Source organism: Chlorocebus sabaeus, chromosome 27 (assembly GCF_047675955.1).
Source record: "Chlorocebus sabaeus isolate Y175 chromosome 27, mChlSab1.0.hap1, whole genome shotgun sequence".
In the NCBI taxonomy this organism is placed as follows: domain Eukaryota; kingdom Metazoa; phylum Chordata; class Mammalia; order Primates; family Cercopithecidae; genus Chlorocebus; species Chlorocebus sabaeus.
The window spans coordinates 11,176,151-11,199,253 of NC_132930.1; the positions used below are offsets into that span (position 1 = coordinate 11,176,151).

The following is a 23,103-nucleotide window of genomic DNA, read 5'->3' on the forward strand; positions in this document are numbered from 1 at the left end:
CTTTCAGTTTTTGTTTTTGTTTTTTTTTTTTTTTTTGAGGCGGAGTCTCGCTCTGTCGCCCAGGCTGGAGTGCAGTAGCCGGATCTCAGCTCACTGCAAGCTCCACCTCCCGGGTTCACGCCATTCTCCTGCCTCAGCCTCCTGAGTAGCTGGGACTACAGGCGCCCGCCACCGCGCCCGGCTAATTTTTGTATTTTTTAGTAGAGACAGGGTTTCACCGTGTGAGCCAGGATGGTCTCGATCTCCTGACCTCGTGATCCACCCGTCTCGGCCTCCCAAAGTGCTGGGATTACAGGCTTGAGCCACCGCGCCCGGCCAGTTTTTGTTTTTTTTTTAAGAGACTAGGTCTAGTTCTGTCACTCAGGCTGGAGTGCAGTGATGTCATCATAGCTCACAATGGTCTCAAACTCCTGGGCTCAAGTGATCTTCCCACTTCAGCCTCCAGAGTAGTTAGAACTATAGGTACACGCCACCACACCCAGCTAATTAAAAAAAATTTTTTTTTGTAGAAATGGGGTCTTACTATATTGCTCAGGCCTCCAGTGCTTTATGTGTGTGTCACAGTTTACCTTAAAAAAAAAAAAAAAGACAGTTACCCTGCCATTTATTAAATAATCCATGTTTTTAAATGGCACCTTTTGCATATTCTAAATTTCAGTAAAATCATGGGTCAGTTTGTGAATACTGTATTCTAATCTGTTGCTGTAGTTGACTAATTTTATGTGTGACTTCATTTTTAAAAGTTAAACTGGGCCAGGCGTGGTGGCTCACACCTGTAATTTCAGCACTTTGGGAGGCTAAGGAGGGAGGATCACTTGAGCTCAAGAGTTCAAGACCAGCCTGGGCAACATAGGGAGACCCCATCTTTATAGAAAATTTAAAACTAGCAAGGTGGGGTGTGTACCTGTGGTCCTAGCTACTTGGGAGGCTGAGAGGGAAGGATCACTTGAGCCTGGGAGGTTGAGGCTGCAGTGAGGGGTGTTCATGCCACTGCACTCCAGCCTGGGCAACAGAGCCAGACCTTGTCTCAAAATAAAAAGTTAAATCACTCATGTGTCTAGAATTTATTTTGGCATAAAGAATGAGAATAGGGAGGGAGCTAACATGATTTAGGAAATAACTTGTCTTCCTTCCAGTGATTCAATATGCTGTCGTTAAAATATCGTTCTCCAGGGAGCCCCACCATTGTCACTGATCTGTTGAAAAAGCATTTTAACTAGGTTCCCTCTACATACTGTGGCTTCCCTTTTCTCAGTTTTCCATCGTGCAGCTAAGGTGGTCTTTTTAGAACATACCAGGATGAAAGCACATTGCTTCATGTTGTTCTTCACATTACTCTTGGGGTAACGACCTAATCATGAACATGGCCTGAAAGACCCTTCGTGGCATGACTCCCTCTGACCTCTCCTGTCTCATGTTAAACCACTCTGCTCTCTGGATTCTAGCACATTGTGGCTTTCTTTCAGTTCCTCCAATGTGTCATACTCTTACTCATTAAGGACCTTCGTATTACTTTCCCTTTGTGTCTAGAATGCCCTCCACCCCCAAGTCTCACACCTTCTACCTCTACCTCACCCTAATGTATTTAACTCATTCCTCCATTCTCAACTCCTAGTTAATTTCTTCAGTAAAATCTCTGACACTCCAGATGAGTTTAGAATGTGTATGTGCTCTCTAGGCACCATTTATATAACAGCTTTTTTGAGATATGATTCACATACCATACAATGCACCCATGTAAAATGTACAATACAGGCTGGGCACGGTGGCTCATGCCTGTAATCCCAGCACTTTGGGAGGCCGAGGCAGGCAAATCACTAGGTCAGGAGTTCGAGACCATCCTGGCTAACATGGTGAAACACTGTCTCTACTAAAAAAAAAAAATACAAAAAATTAGCCAGGCATGGTGGCACGCGCCTGTAGTCCCAGCTACTCGGGAGACTGAGGCAGGAGAATTGCTTGAACTCAGGAGGTGGAGGTTTCAGTGAGCCGAGATCATGTCACTGCACTCCAGCCCAGGTGACAGAGCAAGACTCCAACTCAAAAAAATAAATTAATAAAATGTACAGTACAGTGGCTTTTAGTATATTCACAGAGTTGTGTGATTATCACCATAGAACATTTTTTTCAGCCCCTAAAAGAGCCTATACACGTTAGCAGTCACTCCCTATTTCCCCTGCAAACTTCCAGCTCTAGGCAGCTAGAGTGATTGTTTTTATTGGGGTAAAATATAACAAAATTTGCAGTTTTAACCAGTTTTAAAGTGTACAATTTGATGACATTAATTACATTCACAGTGTTGTACAATCATCACCATCATTTTGAAAACTTTTTTATTACCACAGATACAAACTCTACTCGTTAAGCAGTAACTCCCCATTTCTTTCTTCCTTAAGTCCCTGGAAGTCACCATTCTACTTCCTGTCTCCATGAATTTGCCTATTCTAGCTAGATATTTCATATAAATTGAATCATACCATATTATTTTTTGTCTGGCTAATTTCAGGTTGATGAATGTTTTCAGAGTTCCTTCATGTTGTAACACATATCAGAACTTCATTCCTTTTTACAGCTGAATATCCCCATTGTATGTGTACACCACATTTTGTTTATCCATTTTTTCAGTTGATGGGCACTTGGGTTGTTTCTGTCTCTTGCCTATTGCAAACAATGCTGCTGTGACTATTTGGTAAATAAGTATCTGTTGGAGTTTATGTTTTCTTTTTTTGTTATTGTTTATAAATAGAGACAGGGTCTTTCTTACCGTGTTGCCTGGGCTCGAGTGATCCTCCCACCTCAGCTTTCAAAAGTGCTGGGATTACAGGCGTGAGCCACCATGCCCAATCTTGAGTCCATGTTTTCAAATCTTTTAGGTATATACCTATGAGTAGAATTGTTGAGTCTTATGATAATCTGTGTTTAACTTTTGAGGAACTGTCAAACTATTTTCCACAGCAGCCACACCACCATTTTACATGAGGGTTATGTGAGGGTTCTAATTTTTCCACATTACTTATTTTCCATTTTGATTATGGCCATACTAGTAGGTATGAAGTGGTATCTAACTGTGGTTTTGATTTGCATCTCCCTAATGATTACTGACTTTAAGCATTTCTAATATAATTAATGGCCATTTGTATATTTTCTTTGAATAAATGTCTGTTCAAGTTATTTGCCATTTTTAAAATGCTTATCTTTTGTTATTGAGTTATAGGAATTCTTTATATATTGTGAATATTAAACCTTTATCGGACACATGATTTGCAAATATCCATTCTGGGAGTTGTCTTTTTCACTCTTTCATTTATCTTTTATAGCATTTATCAGTTTATATTTATAATTTTAATAACATTTAGATTAGTATCTTTACTACTAGAATGTGAACACTATTAGGGTAAGAACTATCAGTTTTTGCTTACTTTAAATTTCTTTTTTCTTTTTATAGAGATGAGGTCTCACTATGTTGCTCAGGCTATTCTCAAACTCCTGAGCTCAAGTGATCCTCTTGCCACAGCCTCCCAAGTGCTAGGATACAGGTATGAGCCACCATGCTCAGCCTACTTTTAAATTTCTAATAGGCCTAGCACAAGCACTAAATATTTTTGAGTGAATGAACTAAGTTCCTTTAAGTTAATTTATGAATTGTTTTATTGATCTACCTATTCCATCTTTTAACCAGAATGGTTTTCCGTGACTAATGCTGTATATAAGCATTAATTTTACTTGTTATTGAGATATAATTGATAAACAATAAACTATGCACATTTAAATATACAATTTGATAAGTTTTGATAGATGTGGCCACAATTCACATATATTAGACCATTTGAAGTTGTCCCACAGCTCACTAATGGCCTATGTATGTTTTGTTTATTTTTTCAGAGATGGGTTCTCACTTTGTTGCTCAGGCTGGCCTTGAACTCCTGAGCTCAAATGGTTCTCCTGTCCCACCCACCCAAGTAGCTGGGACTACTGGTTTATCCACCCTTTTTTCTGTTATTTCATTTTTGATAGCTACTGTTATTATGTCTTCAAGTTCAGTAATCTTTTCTTCTGTAATGTCTAATATGCTGTTAAACCCATCTGGTATATTTTTCATCTCAGACACTATTGTTTTAATCTCTACAAGTCCAATTGGATAATTTTACTATCTTTAATGTCTCTCCTTAATATAGTCATTCTTCTAGTTTCTTCTCCCCAACTTAGGGATACCACTGGGCTCTGGTCTGGGTTTTCCCACCCCGTACTTGGGCCTAGAGTCTCCTTGAGGCAGTAAACTGGGCCAGTGATAGGGCTCACCTCATTTGTTTTTCCGTCTGTGAGGTATCACTATTCTTTGTAGCCTCATGTTTGATGTCTTTTTTTTTTTTTTTTTTTTGATGGAGTCTTGCCCTGTCGCCAGGCTGGAGTGCAGTGGCGCAATCTTGGCTCACTGCAGCCTCTGCCTCCCGGGTTCAAGCGATTCTCCTGTCTCAGCCTCCTGAGTAGCTGGGACTACAGGCACCCACTGCCACGCCTGGCTAATTTTTGTGGTTTTAGTAGAGATGGGGTTTCACCATGTTGGCCAGGATGGCCTCTATCTCCTGACCTTGTGATCCACCCACCTCGGCATCCCAAAGTGCTGGGATTACAGGTGTGAGCCACCGTGCCTGGCCCTTTTTTTTTTTTTTTTTTTTTTTTTTAAATGTGAACTCACTATGTTGCCCAGGCTGGAATGCAGTGGCATGATCATGGCTTATTGCAGCCTTGACTGCCTGGGCTCAAACAATCCTCCCACCTCAGCCTTCTGAGTAGCTGGGACCCCAGGTGTGTGCCACTGCCACAGTGCCCGACTAATTTTTAAATTATTTTTAGAGATGAGGTCTCACTAGGTTTCTCAGGTTGGTCTCAAACTCCTGGGCTCAGGTGATCCTCCCTCCTCAGCCTCCCAAAGTGCTGGAATTACAGGAGTGAGCTATCATGCCTGGCCTTAATGTCTTAAAAACAATTGTTTCTGGCTAGGCATTGTGGCTCACACTTGTAATCCCAGCACTTTGGGAGGCCGAGGCAGGCAGATCACCTGAGGTCAGGAGTTTGAGACCACCCTGGCCAACATGGGAAAACCCCATCTCTACTAAAAATACGAAAATTAGCTGGGCGTGGTGTGCGCCTGTAATCCCAGCTACTCAGGAAGCTGAGGCAGGAGAATCACTTGAACCCAGGAGGTGGAGGTTGCAGTGAGCCGAGATCACACCACTGTACTCCAGCCTGGGTGACAGAGTGAGACTCTGTCTAAAAAAAAAAAAAAATATATATATATATATATATATGCATAAAAATAATTGTTTCATGTATTTTGTCTAGTTTTTAAAAAATTGTTTTAGGCAGAACAGTAAATCTGGTTGCCAATACTCCATCTCGACCTCTCATTTGTTTCTCTTTATTTTTCGAAATCTACCTAGCGATTTCTTAGCTATGTCATTAATTTCCCCCCATAAACCTTGGTATCATTTTAGATACCTTTTCACATGTCTTTCTTGGTGGGCGTAAAGGCTGGTTTAAATTATTTGCATACTGGAGCTAATAAAGTCAAATAACTGAATAATTAAGCAGAGTATGTTCTAGCATCATCAGCATCAAAGGTGGGGCCAGTTTAGAGCATTAAAGACATTTGTATTTATAGGCTGATGGCAGAAGGGGTAGCCAATCACCTGTATAGATTCATAATTCATATAGGATTAATAAATTGATACAGGTCATTAAGAAATACGAACTATACATAGTTTAGTAAAACTATTGTGAATGTATACAATGTCAGGATTTTTCACAGCTCAAGATAAAGAGTAATTCTGAATAGTAGACTTACAGTATTTTTTCCTTCTTACCAGATTTAAACAGTCAAGTAAAATCAAGCTGGGTAATCATGGCAGAAGGTGGATTCGATCCCTGTGAATGTGTTTGCTCTCATGAACATGCAATGAGAAGACTGATCAATCTGGTGAGATGAATAGGACAATCCTATTCCGAACTGATCTGTATCCCTTGTATCCTCTTTGCATGAAAATACTGGTTATTGGAGGGTTTTCATCTGATGGTCACTAAAAAGTATTTCATAATTGAAATTCCACATTTGTTTAAGTTGTAATGATTAAAATGTGGCCGGGTACAGTGGCTCACACCTGTAATCCTAGCACTTTGGAAAGCCGAGGTGGGCGGATCACTTGAGCTCAGGAGTTTGAGACCAGCTTGGCCAACAAAGCAAAATCCCATCTCTACTAAAAATATAAAAATTTGCCAGGCATGGTGGCACACACTTTTAATCACAGCTACTCAGAAGGCTGAGGCAGAAGAATTGCTTGAACCCAGGAGGCAGAGGTTGTAGTGAGCTGAGATCATGCCACTGCACTCTAGCCTGGGCAACAGAATGAGACTGCGTCTCAAAAAAAAAAAAAAAAATTTGCTAGCAATTATTTCATTAGAGATGAAAACAGACTACCGTCTTTATTATTACTATTATTTTTTGAGATGGAGTCTCGCTCTATTGCCCAGGCTGGAGTGTAGTGGTACCATGTCAGCTCACTGCAGCCTCCACCTCCTGAGTTCAAGCGATTCTCCTGCCTCAGCCTCCCAAGTAGCTGGGACTATAGGAGTGTGCCACCACGCCTGGCTAATATTTGCATTTTTACTAGAGACTGGGTTTCACCATGTTGCCCAGGCTGGTCTCAAACTCCTGACCTCAAGTGTTCTGCCTGCCTTGGCCCCCCAAAGTACTGGGAATGCAGGTGTGATCCACCTCCCCAGCCCAGACTACTGTCTTTATGGCAGATTTATGTTGGTGAAATTTGCCATCATGGGTAGATAACACATACGTATGTTGCCTTTTCTACTTTATATCAATATAAATAAAATTGTTTTTAGCTGTGTGGAGCTTGTTTGCCTGCTAAGCTGCTATTGACAGTTCCTGTTATGATATAGTTCAAATCCTACACCAACATACGGCATGACAATACAAATCTCTGTGTAAAGCATTTCTTTTTTTTTTTTTTTTTTTTGAGACAGAGTCACCCAGGCTGGAATGCAGTGGTGCGATCTCGGCTCACTGTAACCTCCACCTCGTGGGTTCAAGTGATTCTCCTGCCTCAGCTTCACAAGTAGGTGGGATTGCAGGTGCGCACCACCATGCCCAGCTAATTTTTGTATTTTTAGTAGAGACCGGGTTTCACTTTTTTGGTCAGGTCTTGAACTCCTGACCTCAGGTGATCTGCCAACCTCGACCCCCAAAAGTGCTGGGATTACAGGCATGAGCCACTGAGCCCAGCCTATGTAAAGCATTTCTGAAAACAAATCAGTTATTTGACAGAGGTAGATTTCAGAACAACAGGATTTGAATAGTTTCATTGAGTCGATTGTAGTGGAGTCTAAAAGCTTAAATACAGGGCCGTTTATATTATACTTTATACTTTTTATGTGCAAAAGGAAAAATTTGACCATTATTTACAGTGAAGTATATTCTTATATTATACATTATACTGGTTGAGTATCGCTTATCTGAAATGCTTGGGACCAGAGGTGTTTTGGATTAAAGCATTTGGGAATATTTGCATTATACTTACTGGTTTGACATCCCTCATCTGAAAATCCAAAATGCTCCAAAGAGCATTTCCTTTGAGCATCATGTTGGTGCTCAAAAAATTTCAGATTTTGAAGCATTTTGAAGGTTTCAGATTAGGGATACTCAACCTGGAACGACATTTTATTGTTTTAGAATACTCTTGTATGTCAGTTAATAAAGGTAGGTACAAACATTTGCTCAAATATTTGAGTTGTCAGTAACTAATAAGCAGGTGTTCTGCTGGCTCAGTGTTGCTACATGTAGTGATCAGAAATGTGTTTCTTGTCAGTGAGGTACTTTTTTAGAGTCAGCATGCACTAGAACTTGGGATCCTTAAGAATGCCTCAGAAGGAAAGGAATAAAATAAGAACTTATACATTACATCAGACTCTTGAGGGCATAGAAATATAATGGTAATGTGATGGCACTGATAACTTTATGTAAAAATAGATGAGTCTAAGGAGAGAATATTTGTTTATGAAGCAACAAGCCGATAGTTTTTGTTTGTTTGTTTTTTGACATGGAGTCTCGCTCTGTTGCCCAGGCTGGAGTGCAATGACCCAATCTTGGCTCACTGCAACCTCTGCCTCCTGCATTCAAATGATTCTCATGCCTCAGCCTCCCGAGCAGCTGGGATTACAGGTGCCTGCCACCACGCCGAGCTGTTTTTTATATTTTTAGTAGAGATAGGGTTTTACCATGTTGGCCAGGCTGGTCTCGAACTCCTGACCTCAGGTGATCTGCCTGCCTTGGCCTCCCAAAGTGCTGGGATTACAGGCGTGAGCCACTGTGCCCAGCCAATATTCTTTTCTGATAGGCTTTTCAACCTCTCATACATCCGTTATCATCATTTTTTTTGAGACATGATTTTGCTGTCACACAGGCTGTAGGGCAGTGGCATGATCTCTGCTCACTGCAACCTCTGTCTCTTGGGCTCAAGCAGTCCTCCTACCTCAGTCTCCTGAGTAGCTAGGACCACAGGCACCAGCCACCACACCTGGCTAATTTTTTTTTTTTTTTTTTTTTTTTTTTTGTAGAGGCGGTGGGGTTCCACCATGTTGCCCGGGCTGGTCTTGAACTCCTGAGCTCAATTGATCTGCTTACCTCCCCATCCCAAAGTGCTGGGATTACAGGCCTGAGTCCCGCACTAGCCTTTTTTTTTTTTTTTTTTTTGGAGACAGGGTCTTATTCTTTCCCCCAGGCTAGAGTGCAGTGGTGTGGTCATAGCTGACTGCAACCTTGAACTCCTGGGCTCAAGCAATCCTTCCACTTTAGCCTCCCAGGTAGCTAGGATTACAGGCATGCACCACCATGCCCAACTAATTTTTTACATTTTGGTAGAGATGGGATCTCCCCAGGTTGCCTAGGCTGGTCTCGAACTCCTGTCCTTAAGTGATCTTCCCACCTTAGCCTCCCAAAGTGTTGGGATTATAGGCATGAGCCACTGCACCCCACCTCATCCCGTTATCTTCTACTTTTATACTTCAGAGGGCCTTTTTTCTTAGTACCTGTTGTCTGACAGCTCTATAGAACTCTAAACTCCCAGTCTGAATTTTTTTTTTTTTGTTTTTGAGACGGCGTCTCTCTCTGTCGCCCAGGCTGGAGTGCAGTGGCCGGATCTCAGCTCACTGCAAGCTCCGCCTCCCAGGTTTACGCCATTCTCCTGCCTCAGCCTCCCGAGTAGCTGGGACTACAGGCTCCCGCCACCTCGCCCGGCTAGTTTTTTGTATTTTTTTAGAAGAGACAGGGTTTCACCGTGTTAGCCGGGATGGCAGTCTGTATTTTAAAAGCAATTTATCTGCGGTTATAATTTTTTTGCCGTTTGTTATAACTACGAGAATTTAAATCCCTGTGTGCTTAGGAAACTCACAGATGTAGTTACTGATACAGTATGACGACAGAACAGATTTATTCTCATTTTCTGAAAATGGACATTTAATTTATCTTTGTAATAGAGTAACATCTTATTTCAAGTTCTAGTTTGGAATTTTGGGGTTTTTTTGTTGACCTCATTTGACCTCATGTAATGTAATTGGGTTTTTTTGAAGGCCAGAGTATCATCACTTTTTAAGAATTTAAAGTTCTTATAGCAAGTAGACACCTGGAGACACTTGAGGATTTTAATGATTATTTACAGATTAGCTCATTAGTTGTATGCTGGGCTGTGGTTTAGTTTTGCCTATTCTGTGGAAATGGATGAGCTTTGCCAAGGAATATATATGACTTAGGAGCAGTTAGGATTTTATTATTAGTTCCTTTTCATAAATAATAAAGTATACTATATACTACTATAAATAATGCTCAAGTAAAGAGTATGATACATAAATCTCTTACGTTAAATTTTTTTTTTTTTTTTTTTTTTGAGATGGAGTCTCACTCTGTTCCCCAGGCTGGAGTGCAGCGGCGCGATCTCAGCTCACTGCAAGCTCCGCCTCCCGGGTTCACGCCATTCTCCTGCCTCAGCCTCCGGAGTAGCTGGGACTACAGGCACCCGCCACCACGCCCGGCTAGTTTTTTTTTGTATTTTTAGTAGAGACGAGGTTTCACCGTGGTCTCGATCTCATGACCTTGTGATCCACCCGCCTCGGCCTCCCAAAGTGCTGGGATTACAGGCGTGAGCCACCGCGCCTGGCCTAAGTTAAAATTTTTTTAATAAATTTTTTTTTGTTTTCTGGGAGCATACATTCAAGTTGCCTTGAATATACATTCCCTATTTTTTATTTTTAAAATAAAATTGTATTTATTCACAATTTAAAACTTCTTTTTCTGCTTTATTTATTTATTTATTTTGAGATGGAGTCTCGCTCTGTCACCCAGTCTGGAGTGCAATGGCACGATCTCTGCTCACTGCAATGTCCGCCTCACGGGTTCAAGCGATTCTCCTGCCTCAGCCTCCCGAGTAGCTGGGATTACAGGCACATGGCACCACACCTGGCTAGTTTGTTTTTTTTCTTGAGACGGAGTTTTGTTCTTGTTTCCCAGGCTGGAGTGCAATGGCGCCATCTCGGCTCACTGCAACTTCTGCCTCTGGCATTCAAGCGATTCTCCTGCCTCAGCCTCCACTATAGGCGCCGCCACACTCGGCTAATTTTTGTATGTTTGGTAGAGACGGGGTTTCGCCATGTTGGCCAGGCTGGTCCCAAACTCCTAATGTCAGGTGATCCACCCGCCTTGGCCTCCCAAAGTGCTGGGATTACAAGCGTGAACCACTGTGCCCGGCCTAGTTTCTGTGTTTTTACTAGAGATGGGGATTCACCATGTTAGCCAGGCTGGTCTCGAATTCCTGACCTCAGGTGATCCAGCGACCTAGGCCTCCCAAAGTGCTGGGACTACAGGTTTGAGCCACCACACCTGGCCCTTTTCCTGATTTAATAGTGTTACCAGTTAAGGTTCTTCATTATGAGTAATAGACATTCTGGATCATTAGGCTGGACACGGTGGCTCATGCCTGTAATCCCAGCACTTTGGGAGGCTGAGGCGGGTAGATCACTTGAGACCAGGAGTTTGAGAAAGGAGTTAATAAAGAATATTTTGTAGCTCACATTGGAGAGCCTGGCATGGGAAATAGGACAAAAGGGAGGGTAAGTGATCAAAACTAGAACCAAAGTCATGCCCCAATGCCAGCTGGGCTAAGATGCTTATGCTTCTGGATTCCAGATTTTTGTGTATCCAGATGTTGACACATCTTTTCCATTTGGAAACTAATAGGCATTTTAAATTTGACATGTGTGTAACCAAATTTATCTTGCCCCTAAGCTTACATTCCTATGTCTTCCCTATTTATTTCAGTATTCTGAATGTTCAGGTAACAATTTCGGTTCAAGTATCTTTTACCCTCTCTCTGTTTTTTTTTTTTTTTTTTTTTTTTTTGTTGTTGTTGTTGTTTTTGAGACGGAGTCTCACTCTGTTGTTTAGGCTGGAGTGCAGTGGCACGATCTTGGCTCACTGCAATCTCCGCCTCCTGAGTTCAAGTGATTCTCCTGCCTCAGCTGGGTGTGGTGGCGTGTGCCACCACACCCAGGTAATTTTTATAATTTTAGTAGAGACGGGGTTTCACCATATTGGCCAGGATGGTCTTAATCTCTTGATGTCGTGATCCACCTGCCTCAGCCTCCCAAAGTGCTGGGATTACAGGTGTGAGCCACCATGCCTGGCCTACCCTCTTCTTTCAACCCACATCTGATGCAGAATCATCCTTTGGGTCAACCTTAAAAATACATCCAGAATCCAGCCATTTTTCACACCTCCAATGCAACACCTTGGTCTAATCTACCGTCATCTCTTGCCTGGATTGCTGCATTTAGCCACTTTATGGATCACCTTATTTCTGCCTTCTTGCTACCCCCAAGCACCTTCAAGTTTAGTCTCACTACAGCAGTTGAAGTGATCCATTTTAGTGAAGTCAGTAATGTTTCTCCTTTGCTCAGAATCCTATAGTATCTTCCATGAGACTCAGAGTAAAAAAACGAAATTTACATAGCCCTGTGTGATCTGTCCCCTTCCACCCTACTCTTCTCCTTTGCCCACTTTGTTCTAACAATTCTGGCCCCCTTACTAGGTTCCTGGAAAACAGGTCACATACTAAGGGTCAAGAATCTAAATGACTTTAGATTTCTCAACAGCAAAACTGGAAACTAAAAGGCATTGGCACAGTGGCTTCAAAATCCTGAAGGGAAATCATTACCAAGCCAGCATTCTGTATCCAGCCAATCTCTCAATCAAGTTGGGGGAGTATGCTTTTGTAGAAAGTTCCTAGAGGATGAACTATTCTTCACCGAAATGAAGGCATAAGCCAAGAAAGAAGACTAGGAGTTTGAGTGTAGAAAGCAGATCTAGCACAGATGAGATACAAAGTACCTTTCAGGATAATGGTGAAGGGACATCCCAGGGTGGCAGCTGTGCATCAGGACTACAGGGAGCTGGCTTGGTTGCGGGGGAGTCGGGGGAGGGAGGTCACATGGCTCTGGGAGAGACTTCTTTAGAAAGATGAATTGGTACAATACCTGGTGAGTCTAGACATCTCGTGATCTAGGGAACTGTGAACAAGTTTTGAAAAGTCATAGAAACATGCAAAAAAATTTACTAACTTTAAAGAAACACATGAAGTGGTACAGAAAAGAAAAAGTAATTACAGTATAGTTTACTGTGTGGCTCAACTGTGAAGAACATTTATATAGTTATAATAATGTGATAATTGAGTATTGAACTAAACAACTTTATGATACAACCATTATTAGGGGATGGAAAGTATACACGAGGTCAGGGAGAAGTAGATCTTCACACTCTATACTGGTACGTCTGTGGATATTGTTTAACATGGAAAAATCAAGAAGTTGCAATAATGCATATTTATATATAAAAGACATGGAGGTAAGCAGTAAAACAATCAGCTAAAAGTTGAAAATGGTTGCTTCTGGAGGGAGAAGTGGGTAGGAGGATGAAAAATTACTATTTTTCAGAACAAACCTTATAGAACTGTTTGACTCTAAATTGTGTACATGAATAACTAAAACAATTAAAACTACCAAACAAAACAGAAAGCAAAACCTTTCAGTGAGTGCAAAAAGGAGGAATAGGTCTACTGAGTAGCTGGATCTGTTGTCCTCTTTTCCCTTCTATGCAATATAAAGTAACTGGCTTAGGCCTTTGCTACCAGGCTAAAACCACAAGAGTTGTTGTCTAAGACAAGTAGAAAACTTTTCTGGGGGAGGACTCCTAGTTGTATGTTAAGGACCAAGAGGGAAACCAAGGAAACCCCAGACTCTCTACAGTGGTTGTAAATAAAGTAGGAAGGAAGAGAAAAAACGCTTGGTTTTGGAATGAAATGTACTATAAAGTCTTGTAATGAAGTCTTCCTCACTTTGAGAGTTAAGAGGCTCTTTAGCCTGCCTGCGTACTTCCTTGATTAGGGAAGCTGTTTGTATACCCTAACTGTTCATTGAGCTAGTTCTTCACTAATGTGAGCAGAAAAACAGGCAAAGTAGTTGAAGACAATAAAAGGACCATGATGTAGTGAGGTACAGCTACATTAGAAGACAAGCTGAAGTAAATACTTACAAACAGGAAAAATCATGAACATTATGGTTATAAATGCAGACTCGTACATGTTTGTTTTGTTGGGTTTAAATACCTCCAGTGACAGTCTGGCCAACATAGTGAAACCCTGTCTCTACTAAAAATACAAAAATTAGCTGGGTGTGGTGGCAGGCGCTTATAACCCCAGCTACTCGGGAGGCCGAGGCAGGAGAATTGCTTGAATCCCAGAGGCGGAGGTTGCAGTGAGCTTAGATGGTGCCACTGCACACTCCAGCCTGGGCAACAGAGCAAGACTCCGTTTCAAAAACAAAAACAAAAACCACCAGTGACAATGACTTTTTGAAATGGAGGACAGGTCTTGGTAGAGCTTTAAATAAAGCTAAGTACAATTTTCCCTGATTTAAATGCTAAAGTCCAGTTAAATTCCTTGAAAAGTCAATACCATCTAAAAATTGCTTTATATTTTTCTGTCAGATGAGGTTAGATTATAGGCTCAGGGTTTTCATTTTTGTGAATGTCTGGTAGGACATTTTTAAGCCATGGAGGATGCAAGCCAATCACAACCACCAAAAACCTGCTTCTCAGATGTCCAGAATATGTTAGGGAGTCATTTGGATGCATAGGGGAACCAATGAGAGGAGAAGCAGGCTAAAAAAAAAAAAAAAAAAAAAAGGAAACCTCGGCAAGGCACCGTGGCTCATGCCTGTAATCCCAGCACTTTGGGAGGCCAAGGAAAAGCAGATTGTTTGAGCCTAGGAGTTCAAGACCAGCCTGGGAAGTATGGCAAAATCCTGTTTCTACAAAAATTACAAAAATTAGCTGGGCATGTTGGCACACACCTGTAGTCACAGTGACTTCAGAGGCTGAGGTCGGAGGATTGCTTGAGCCTGGGAAGCAAGGCTGCAATGAGGTGCGATTGCACCACTGTACTCCAGCCTGGGTGACAGTGAGAATGCAAAACTATTATTAGAAATACAAAGAGAATTTGATAAACTGATGTTTTAGAAGTATCAGAGAAATGCTAGCGAGTGCCATAAAAAGCCTTTGCAGGCTTGTGTATTGTTGAAGTCAGTACAATGTGTTTGTAAATACATAAAAAAGGTTCAAAGGGCTATACCTCAGACAGGGGTTACAGTGGGGCGGGCTTGAAGGGGATGTAGTCCATTGAAAACCTCTGATGTAAGAACTAGGATTTCTTTTTACAGATGAGGAAACTGAAGTAAGTTACTTTTCCCAGGTGTTGGAACTGACCAGAGAGTGGCAGAGACATGTTCAATCCTGACCATTTAGCTTCAGGCTGTTTCTTCAGCATCGTGTTCTTCTCGGTTGACCTCCTTTAAGCACCTTAAAAAGCACTATATATGCATTTGGGCCCGGTGGCTCACGCCTGTAATTCCAGCACTTTGGGAGGCTGAGGTGGGCGGATCACCTGAGGTCGGGAGTTCGAGACCAGCCTGACCAACATGGAGAAAATAGCCAAGTGTGGTGGCACATGCCTATAATCCCAGCTACTCAGGAGGCTGAGGCAAGAGAATCACTTGGTCCTGGGAGGCGGAGGTTGTGGTGAGCTGAGAACACGCTATTGCACTCCAGTCTGGGCAATAAGAGCTAAACTCAAAGAAAACAAACAAAAAAAAGCACTATACATGCAATCAATGGTGGGGTAGAGGAGTAGGAGGAAGGAGCAGGAGGCATACTCTTCACTGTATTTTTATATTTTAAAACCATATGAATGCATTACCCACTGAAATAATTAACCTAAAAATAAAACTTCCTAAACATCTCATACAGATATATACAAAAATTAGTAATTACAGGCCTGGCATGGTGACTCATGCCTGTGAACTCAGCACTCTTCCCAAAGGAGGCAGAGGCAGGCAGATCGCTTGAGTCTAGGAGTTTGAAACCAGCCTGGGCAACATGGCAAAACCCCTTCTCTACAGAAAATAAAAAAACTAGCCAGGTGTGATGACATGTGCCTGTAGTCCCAGCTACTCAGGAGGCTGAGGTGGGAAAATGGCTTGAACCCAGGAGGCAGAGGTTGCAGTGAGCCAAGACTGTGCCACTGCACTCTAGCCTGGGCAACAGAGTGAGACTCTGTCTAAAAAAAAAAAAAAATGTAATTACAGAAAACTTTTTCACTGAAGAAAAAAATCTTTAAATGTACCATAGTTATATGTACACTACAATATAGCTGTTCAATAATTCTCATAAAACTTCTTACCTTGATTTATACATTGGTAGGATTTGTTCTCATCAGAATGTTTTTAAAAATATATAAAAATAAAAAAAAGTATCCTCTCATGAAGCTTTATGGGCACTAACAGCAGTTGACACTTCTCTTACTACTCACTCATCACTGCTTATATGTGAGTTTTAGTACAAAGAATATAAATCTAGCTGGGTTCATCACGCTCATAATCTCAGCACTTTGGGAGGCAGAGGCTGGAGGATTGTTTGAAGGCAGAATTTAGAAACTAGCCTGGGCAACAAAGTGAGACACCCTGTCTCAAAAAAAAAAAAAAAAAAGGAGGCAAATGACTATCTTTCTGATCTATCTGTATTTTTCCTTTATTTTTATTTTAAGAGACAGGGTCTCATTGTGTCACCCAGGCTGGAGTGAAGTGGTGTGACAGTAGATCACTCAGCCTTGAACTCCTGGGCTCAATCCATCCTCCCACCTCAGCCTCTGGAGTAGCTGGTTCTACAGGTACACACCATTGTGCCTGGCTAATTTTTGTATTTTTTTTTTTTTTTTGTAGAGATGGGGTCTCACTGTGTTGCCTAGGCTGGTCTCACACACCTAGCCTCAAGCTTCCTCCTGTTCCACCCTCCTTAGGTGCTAAGATTACAGTTGTGAGCCACGTCACTAAGCTTCTCTGCCTATGTTATTGTAGGGGTATTTTAAAGTACACATTATAGGGCCAGGTGGGGTGGCTCATGCCTGTAATCCCAGCACTTTGGGAGGCTGAGGCAGGCAGATCACTTGAGGCCAGGAGTTTGAGACCAGCCTGGCCAACATGGTGAAACCCTGTTGTTAGTAGTCTCTACTAAAAATACAAAATTTAGCTGAGCATGGTGGCAGGTACCTGTAATCCCAGCTACTTGGGAGGCTGAGACATGAGAATCACTTGAGTCTGGGAGGTGGAGGTTGCAGTGATCTGCTGTCACACCACTGCACTCCATCCTGGCTGGCAGGGAGACTGTCTAAAAAAAAGTACATGTTATAAACTAACAGTGTTTAAGTTCAAGACTGATATGATTGCAGTACAAAGAATGCCCGTTTTGGGGTGCTGGTGACAAGGTTTTACTCACTTGGCATGGGTCCTTCCTATGATTTAATTACATCATTGAGTTACAGCGAGTGTTAGACTATTCTTAATGCAGTTGTATTTTGCCAGGTGTGTGTATGCTTCTGTTTGTCTCAGGAATGTTCAGAAACACTTAAAAAATTGAGGTATTATCTCACATCATGGACTTTTTTCTTTCCTAATCTAATATAGTTGGCCCTTCGTACCTGTGCTCTCCGGATTTGTGGATTTAGTCAACTGTAAATCAAAAATATTTTTAAAATAATAATACAAATAATAAAACAATAGCATAACCACTGTTTACGTAGCCTGTACATTGTATTAAGTATTATAAGTAACCTAGAGACAATTTGTCTATGGGAGGATGTTCATAGATTGTATGTAAATACTATACAATTTTATATAAAGGATTCAAGTGTCTGGATTTGGAATCTGAGGGGGATTCCTGGAACCAAGCCCCTGTAGATGCCGAGGGATAACTGTACTTTAATTAGAGATTTAGTGCTTTATAATACTGGCTAAAAGGACTCAAAAAGGTAGATAAGAATAGATAGACGGTGAGTCTCTTTCAGTGACAGTCTGGGTATCTTCATCATGTTACATATAATTCTGTGTTATTTAATAGGGAAAATGCGCCGTGATAACTATGGAATTTTTTTTTTTTTTTTGAGGCAGAGTCTCGCCCTGTCTCCCAGGCTGGAGTGCAATGGCGCTATCTGGGCTCACAGCAAGCTACGCCTCCTGGGTTCAAGCAATTCTCCTGCCTCAGCCTCCCAAGTAGCTGGGATTACAGGCGCCTGCCACCATGCCCAGCTAATTCTTGTATTTTTAGTAGAGATGGGGTTTGGCCTTGTTGGTCATGCTGGTCTTGAACTCCTGACATCAGGTGATCTGCCTGCCTCAGCCTCCCAAAGTGCTGAGATTACAGGTGTGAGCCACCATGCCCAGCTGATAACTATGGATTTTTAGTGATGTAGTAGTAGAATACTAGTATATGTATAGAAAGTTGCCTACACAAAACCCCTGTCTAATCATAAATCATTCTTTTTTTATTTTTTGAGTCAGAGTTTTGCCCTTGTTGCCCAGGCTGGAGTGCAACGGCGTTATCTTGGCTCGCCATAACTTCCGCCTCCCAGGTTCAAGCAATTCTCCTGCCTCAGCCTCCTGAGTAGCTGGGATTACAGGCATGCGCCACCACACCCATCTCATTTTGTATTTTTAGTAGAGGTGGGGTTTCACCATGTTGGTCAGGCTGGTCTCAAATTCCCAACCTCAGGTGATCTGCCCGCCTTGGCCCCACAAAGTGCTGGCATTACAGGTGTGAGCCACCATGCCTGGCATAAATTATTCTTTTAAGTTGTCTGGTATTCTTTATAAAACAAGAAAAAGAAAAAATCAGGTATTTCCTTGTAACTACTTTAGTATTCTTTTTTTTTTTTTTGAAATGGAGTCTCGCTCTGTTACCTGGGCTGTAGTACAATGGCGCGATCTTGGCTCGCTGCAACCTCTGCCTCCTGCATTCCCGTGATTCTCCTGTCTCAGCCTCCCAAGTAGCTGGGATTACAGGTGCATGCCACCACACCCAGCTAATTTTTTGTATTTTTAGTAGAGACAGGGTTTCACTATGTTGGCCACATTGGTCTTGAACTCCTGACCTTGTGATCCACCCACCTCGGCCTCTCAAAGTGCTAGGATTACAGGCGTGAGCCTCCGTGCCTGGCTACCTACTATTCTTTTTTAAAAAGTAATTCATATCCTTATACCAGTGAAAACAACCTGGAGTGGAGATTTTTCTTCCATTGAAATAATTTGCTTCTGGCTTCGCCCTCTTCTCCTGTTGTTCTGCTTCACTGGCTGTCTTGCTATATAGTTTCTTCTATTAATGATAGGAATTCTAGAAAGAGAGAGCAGATGGATTTAGAAACGTGAACTTGGATTATGCTCATGTGTTTTTCCTGTTCTGTTGGAATCTAAGATTTTGGAATGCAAGTAATCCTCTTTATTTTTATGTTTTAATTGTTGAGCTCTGTATTTCAACTCTTAATCTAAACAGCATAACTAAAACTTCTACATCTTTATTGAAATTTGTTTCTGGGCCAGGCGCAGTGGCTTACGCCTGTAATCCCGGCACTGTGGGAGGCTGAGGTGGGCGAATCATTTGAGGTCAGGAGTTTGAAACCAGCCTGGTCAACATGGTGAAAACCCATCCCTGCTAAAAATACAAAAATTAGCCGGATGTGGTGGTGGGCACCTATAATCCCAGTTACTTGAGAGGCTGAAGCAGGAGAATTGCTTGAGCCCGAGAGGCAGGGGTTACACTCTACAGAGGTTGCGCCATTGTACTCCAGCCTGGGTGACAGAGCGAGACTCCGTCTCAAGAAAAATAAAATAAATTTGTTTCTGTATTAAAGTACTGTAAAAACATGTGATTTGGGAGACCCTTGGTCAGATTCCTTTTTATAGGCCTGAATGCCCTGTAAATTGTGATGTCTACTGCACTTACGTAAGTCACTTCAAGGCCCGCTGGACCTTTCCTGGAAGAAAAATATCTGTGTCTGGAAAGTTTCTTTGAGAGACTTCTCTATGCAGCAAATGTATTTTTGCTAGTTATGTTAAAACTTTTGTAAAATATTTGTTTTTCTTTCTTTCTTTTTGTTTCTATTTTTAAAATATTTAATTATATAAATAATATATGAACATGTACTTTCAAAAAATATCAGTACCTTAAAAGTAAGGCTGAACTCCCTTCTCCATACTTAGTTTTTATTTCCTACTTTCCCAGATGAATTGGTTTGTATTTTCCCAGATCTTTTTAAGAAATATGTTTTTAGATACTATGGAATATGTATATTTTCCTCAATTTAATAGTATTTTGCATTTTTCATGTTGCTGTGATAGCTTTTTTAATCGTGTGATAACTTTTGAGTTTTATTTTAGTCAATAAGGAAATTTCAGTGGACTACTTTGTTTCAAATCTTAATCATTTTTAAAAATCAATATCCAGGCACTAGAAGACATAGAAGGCACATAGCCTTCTATGGTTAGCAATACAATTGGTCTTACCAATTTTGAACTGTGTATTTAGGATGTAAAGTTATGTTTTATTTATTTATTTAGAATAGAGATGGGGTCTCTCTATGTTGCCCAGGCTGGTCTCAAACTCCTGGCCTCAGGCAATCTTCCCTTCTTGACCTCCCAAAGTGCTGGGATTACAGGCATGAGTCACCACCCTCAGCCAACAGTTTCTTGTGTATTATTCCCATTATTATTATTGTATAACAAATTTCCCCAAAACTTAATTCCATAGAACTAAGTTCATGAACCAACTTCGTTCACTAAGCTGACAGACTGTGTCTGGAATTCACACAGCTTGTCTGCTGATCATTGTTTGTGCTCTTAGCTAGAAGACATAGAAGTTGAGGGCAGGAAGTATCTGGAAGCTTGGTGACTCACTGTCTGATAGTTGATGCTGGTGAGTGGCTGGAACCTTAGCCGGTATTCTCAGAATGTCTACATAGGGCCTTTTCATGTGGCTGCTTGGCCTCCTCACAGCATGGTGGCTTGGTTCCAAGGGAGAACATCCCTCCTAAGAGGAGATGGGGGAGGGAGAGAACTTAGTCTAAGAAGTCACAACACCTTTCCTGTATTCTTGGTGTAGCAGTCACGAGCCTGTCCAGGTTCAAGAGGAGGGCAAATAGATTTCTCTCCTTCCTTCCTCCCTGCTTCCTTTCTTCTTCCTTCTTCCTCCTTTCTTCTTTCTTTGACAGGGTCTTGCTCTGTCACCCAGGATGGAGTGCAATGGCTTAACCATAGCCTGGGCTCAAGCATTCCTCCTGCCTTGACCTCCCAAAGTGTTGGGATTACAGGCATGAGCCACAGAGTCTGGCTAGATTTCACCTCTCAATGGGGAGTGGCAAGATTCTAGAAGAGCATGTTTGACTTTAAAATAATTCTGTGTCTGTTTTTTGTGGCTGTTTTTGGAAAATATAGATAGACACATACATCTTTCTAGAATTTTCTTTTTTTTTTTTTTTTTTTTTTGAGATGGAGTCTTGCTCTGTCTCCTAGGCTGGAGCGCAGTGGCGAGATCTCGGCTCACTGCAAGCTCCACCTCCCAGGTTCATGCCATTCTCCTGCCTCAGCTTCCCAAGTAGCTGGGACCACAGGTGCCTGCCACCACGCCCGGCTAATTTTTTTTGTATTTTTAGTAGAGATGGGGTTTTACTGTGTTAGCCAGGATGGTCTCCATCTCCTGACCTCGTGATCCACCCACCTCGGCCTCCCAAAGTGCTGGGATTACAGGCGTGAACCACCGCGCCCAACTCCTTCTAGAAATTTAATATGCAAATGCGATGTATATAGTTTATATTTTTGTTTTACATAGAAGGCATCATAGTATATATACATGCTATAGACTAAATGTTTGTGTACCTACCCCCCAAAATTCATATGTTGAATCCCTAATTCCCAACGTGCTGGCATTTGGAGGTGGGACCTTTGGAAGGTAATGAGTTCATGAGGGTAGAGGCCTTGTGATAGGATTAGTGCCCATATTAGAAGAGACAGAAAAGAGATGATCCTCTTCTCTACCATGTGAGGATGGAGCAAGAAGACCTCTATCTGCAAGCCTGTAAGAGGACCCGTACCAGGAACCAAATCAGCTAGAACTTCGATCTGGGATTTCCCAGCCTTCATAATTGTCAGAAATAAATGTTTGTGTGTAAGCTACCTGGCCCATAGTATTTGTTGTTGCAGCCTGAACTAAGACAAAAAGTGTTACTAAAAAGTGGGATGCTACTATAACAAATACCTAAAAATGGGGAAGCGACTTTGCAACTGTGTAATGGATATAGGCCGGAAGGGTTTTTAAGTGTATGCTAGAACAAGCTGATATTTGCTGTGAGGGACTGTTGGTAGAAATAAGGGCATTAAAGGTGATTTTGGAGAGGGCTCAGCAAGAAGAGAGGAGAATGGTAGAGGAAGCTTCCATCTTACATAATACATAAATAATCATGTACAGAATTTTAGTAGAAAATAAAGGCCATTCTGATATGGTCTTAGAAATGAAGAACATTACTGGACAATGGAGAAAAGGCAATCTTTGTTACAAAGCAGCAAAGAACTCAGCTGAATTATGTTTGTGTTCTAGTGTTTTCTAGGTGGGAGGTAGAACTTGTGAGTGACGAAATTGGATATTTAGCTGAGGAGATTTCTAAGCAAAATGTTGAAGGAATAGCTTGGTTCCTCCTGATTGTTTATAGCAAAAATTGAAAAGAGGGAAGCCAATCGAAGATGGAATTATTAAGCAAAAAGGAACCACAACTTAAAGATTTGGAAAATTCTCAGCCTATCCACATAACAAAAAGAAAGTTCACAAGAGAACACTAAAGGTAGTGTTTCCCTTTGGAATAGACAAAATCAGCATCACTAGTACCACTGTTTTCTCCAAGTAAGTCAAGAGAAAATTGAGATACATTGTAAATTAGGCCTCTCTGCTTAAGAGTTGCATCAAAACTGTGAGATTCTCAAGTTGGGTGTGGTAGCACACACCTGTGGTACCAGCTACTTGGGAGCCTGGGGCGGGAAGATTGCTTGAGCCGGGGAAGTGTAGGCTGCAGTGAGCTGTGATTGTGCTGCTGCACTCCAGCCTGGGCACCAGAGCAAGACCTTGTCTCTTAGAAAACAAACAAAACCCCCCAAAACTAAAATTCTCCTGTTTTACTGGATACTGGATACATGGTTTCTGAATGCTTTAAAAGACTACGATTTACCTGTCATAGGTGTTTGAATTCAACATATTGAATATATATCCCAGCACACTTTGCTTTGCCAAACACCTTAAGTCCTGGACTAGGAATGTGGCTGTGATACTTTGGCATTTCATTATTCAGAGCCTAGAGCATAGCCTGTTTGTGAATATGAGGAATGTAGCTGTCAAGCACAGAAGAGAAGGATCCAACACCAGCTCTTGGCAAGATGTCCCAAAGACTCACCGTAGCTTGGTCTAAGATGAAGTTGCTTTTCTTAGCCAGGATCCTGATAATTTCTTTCATTCTTGATTGTGTTTGTGAGTATGTGTACACAGGCACTCATTTTTCGTTTAAAACTGAAAGGAGGCCAAGCACAGTGGCTCACACCTAAATCCCAGCACTTTGGGAGGCCGAG

General features: G+C 41.7%; 1 protein-coding gene across 2 annotated transcripts in view; it reads left to right on the forward strand.

The window, feature by feature from the left end:
• The window catches only part of SMIM14 (small integral membrane protein 14), a 78,832-nt gene that overhangs the window by 27,891 nt on the left and 27,838 nt on the right, over positions 1-23,103 (forward strand). For both annotated transcript variants that reach the window (XM_008017607.3, XM_008017606.3), the window contains exon 2: positions 5,868-5,977. In XM_008017607.3, the coding sequence (XP_008015798.1) occupies positions 5,903-5,977 (75 nt within the window). In that variant the 5' untranslated portion in view covers positions 5,868-5,902. The remainder of the gene's footprint in view (positions 1-5,867; positions 5,978-23,103) is intronic.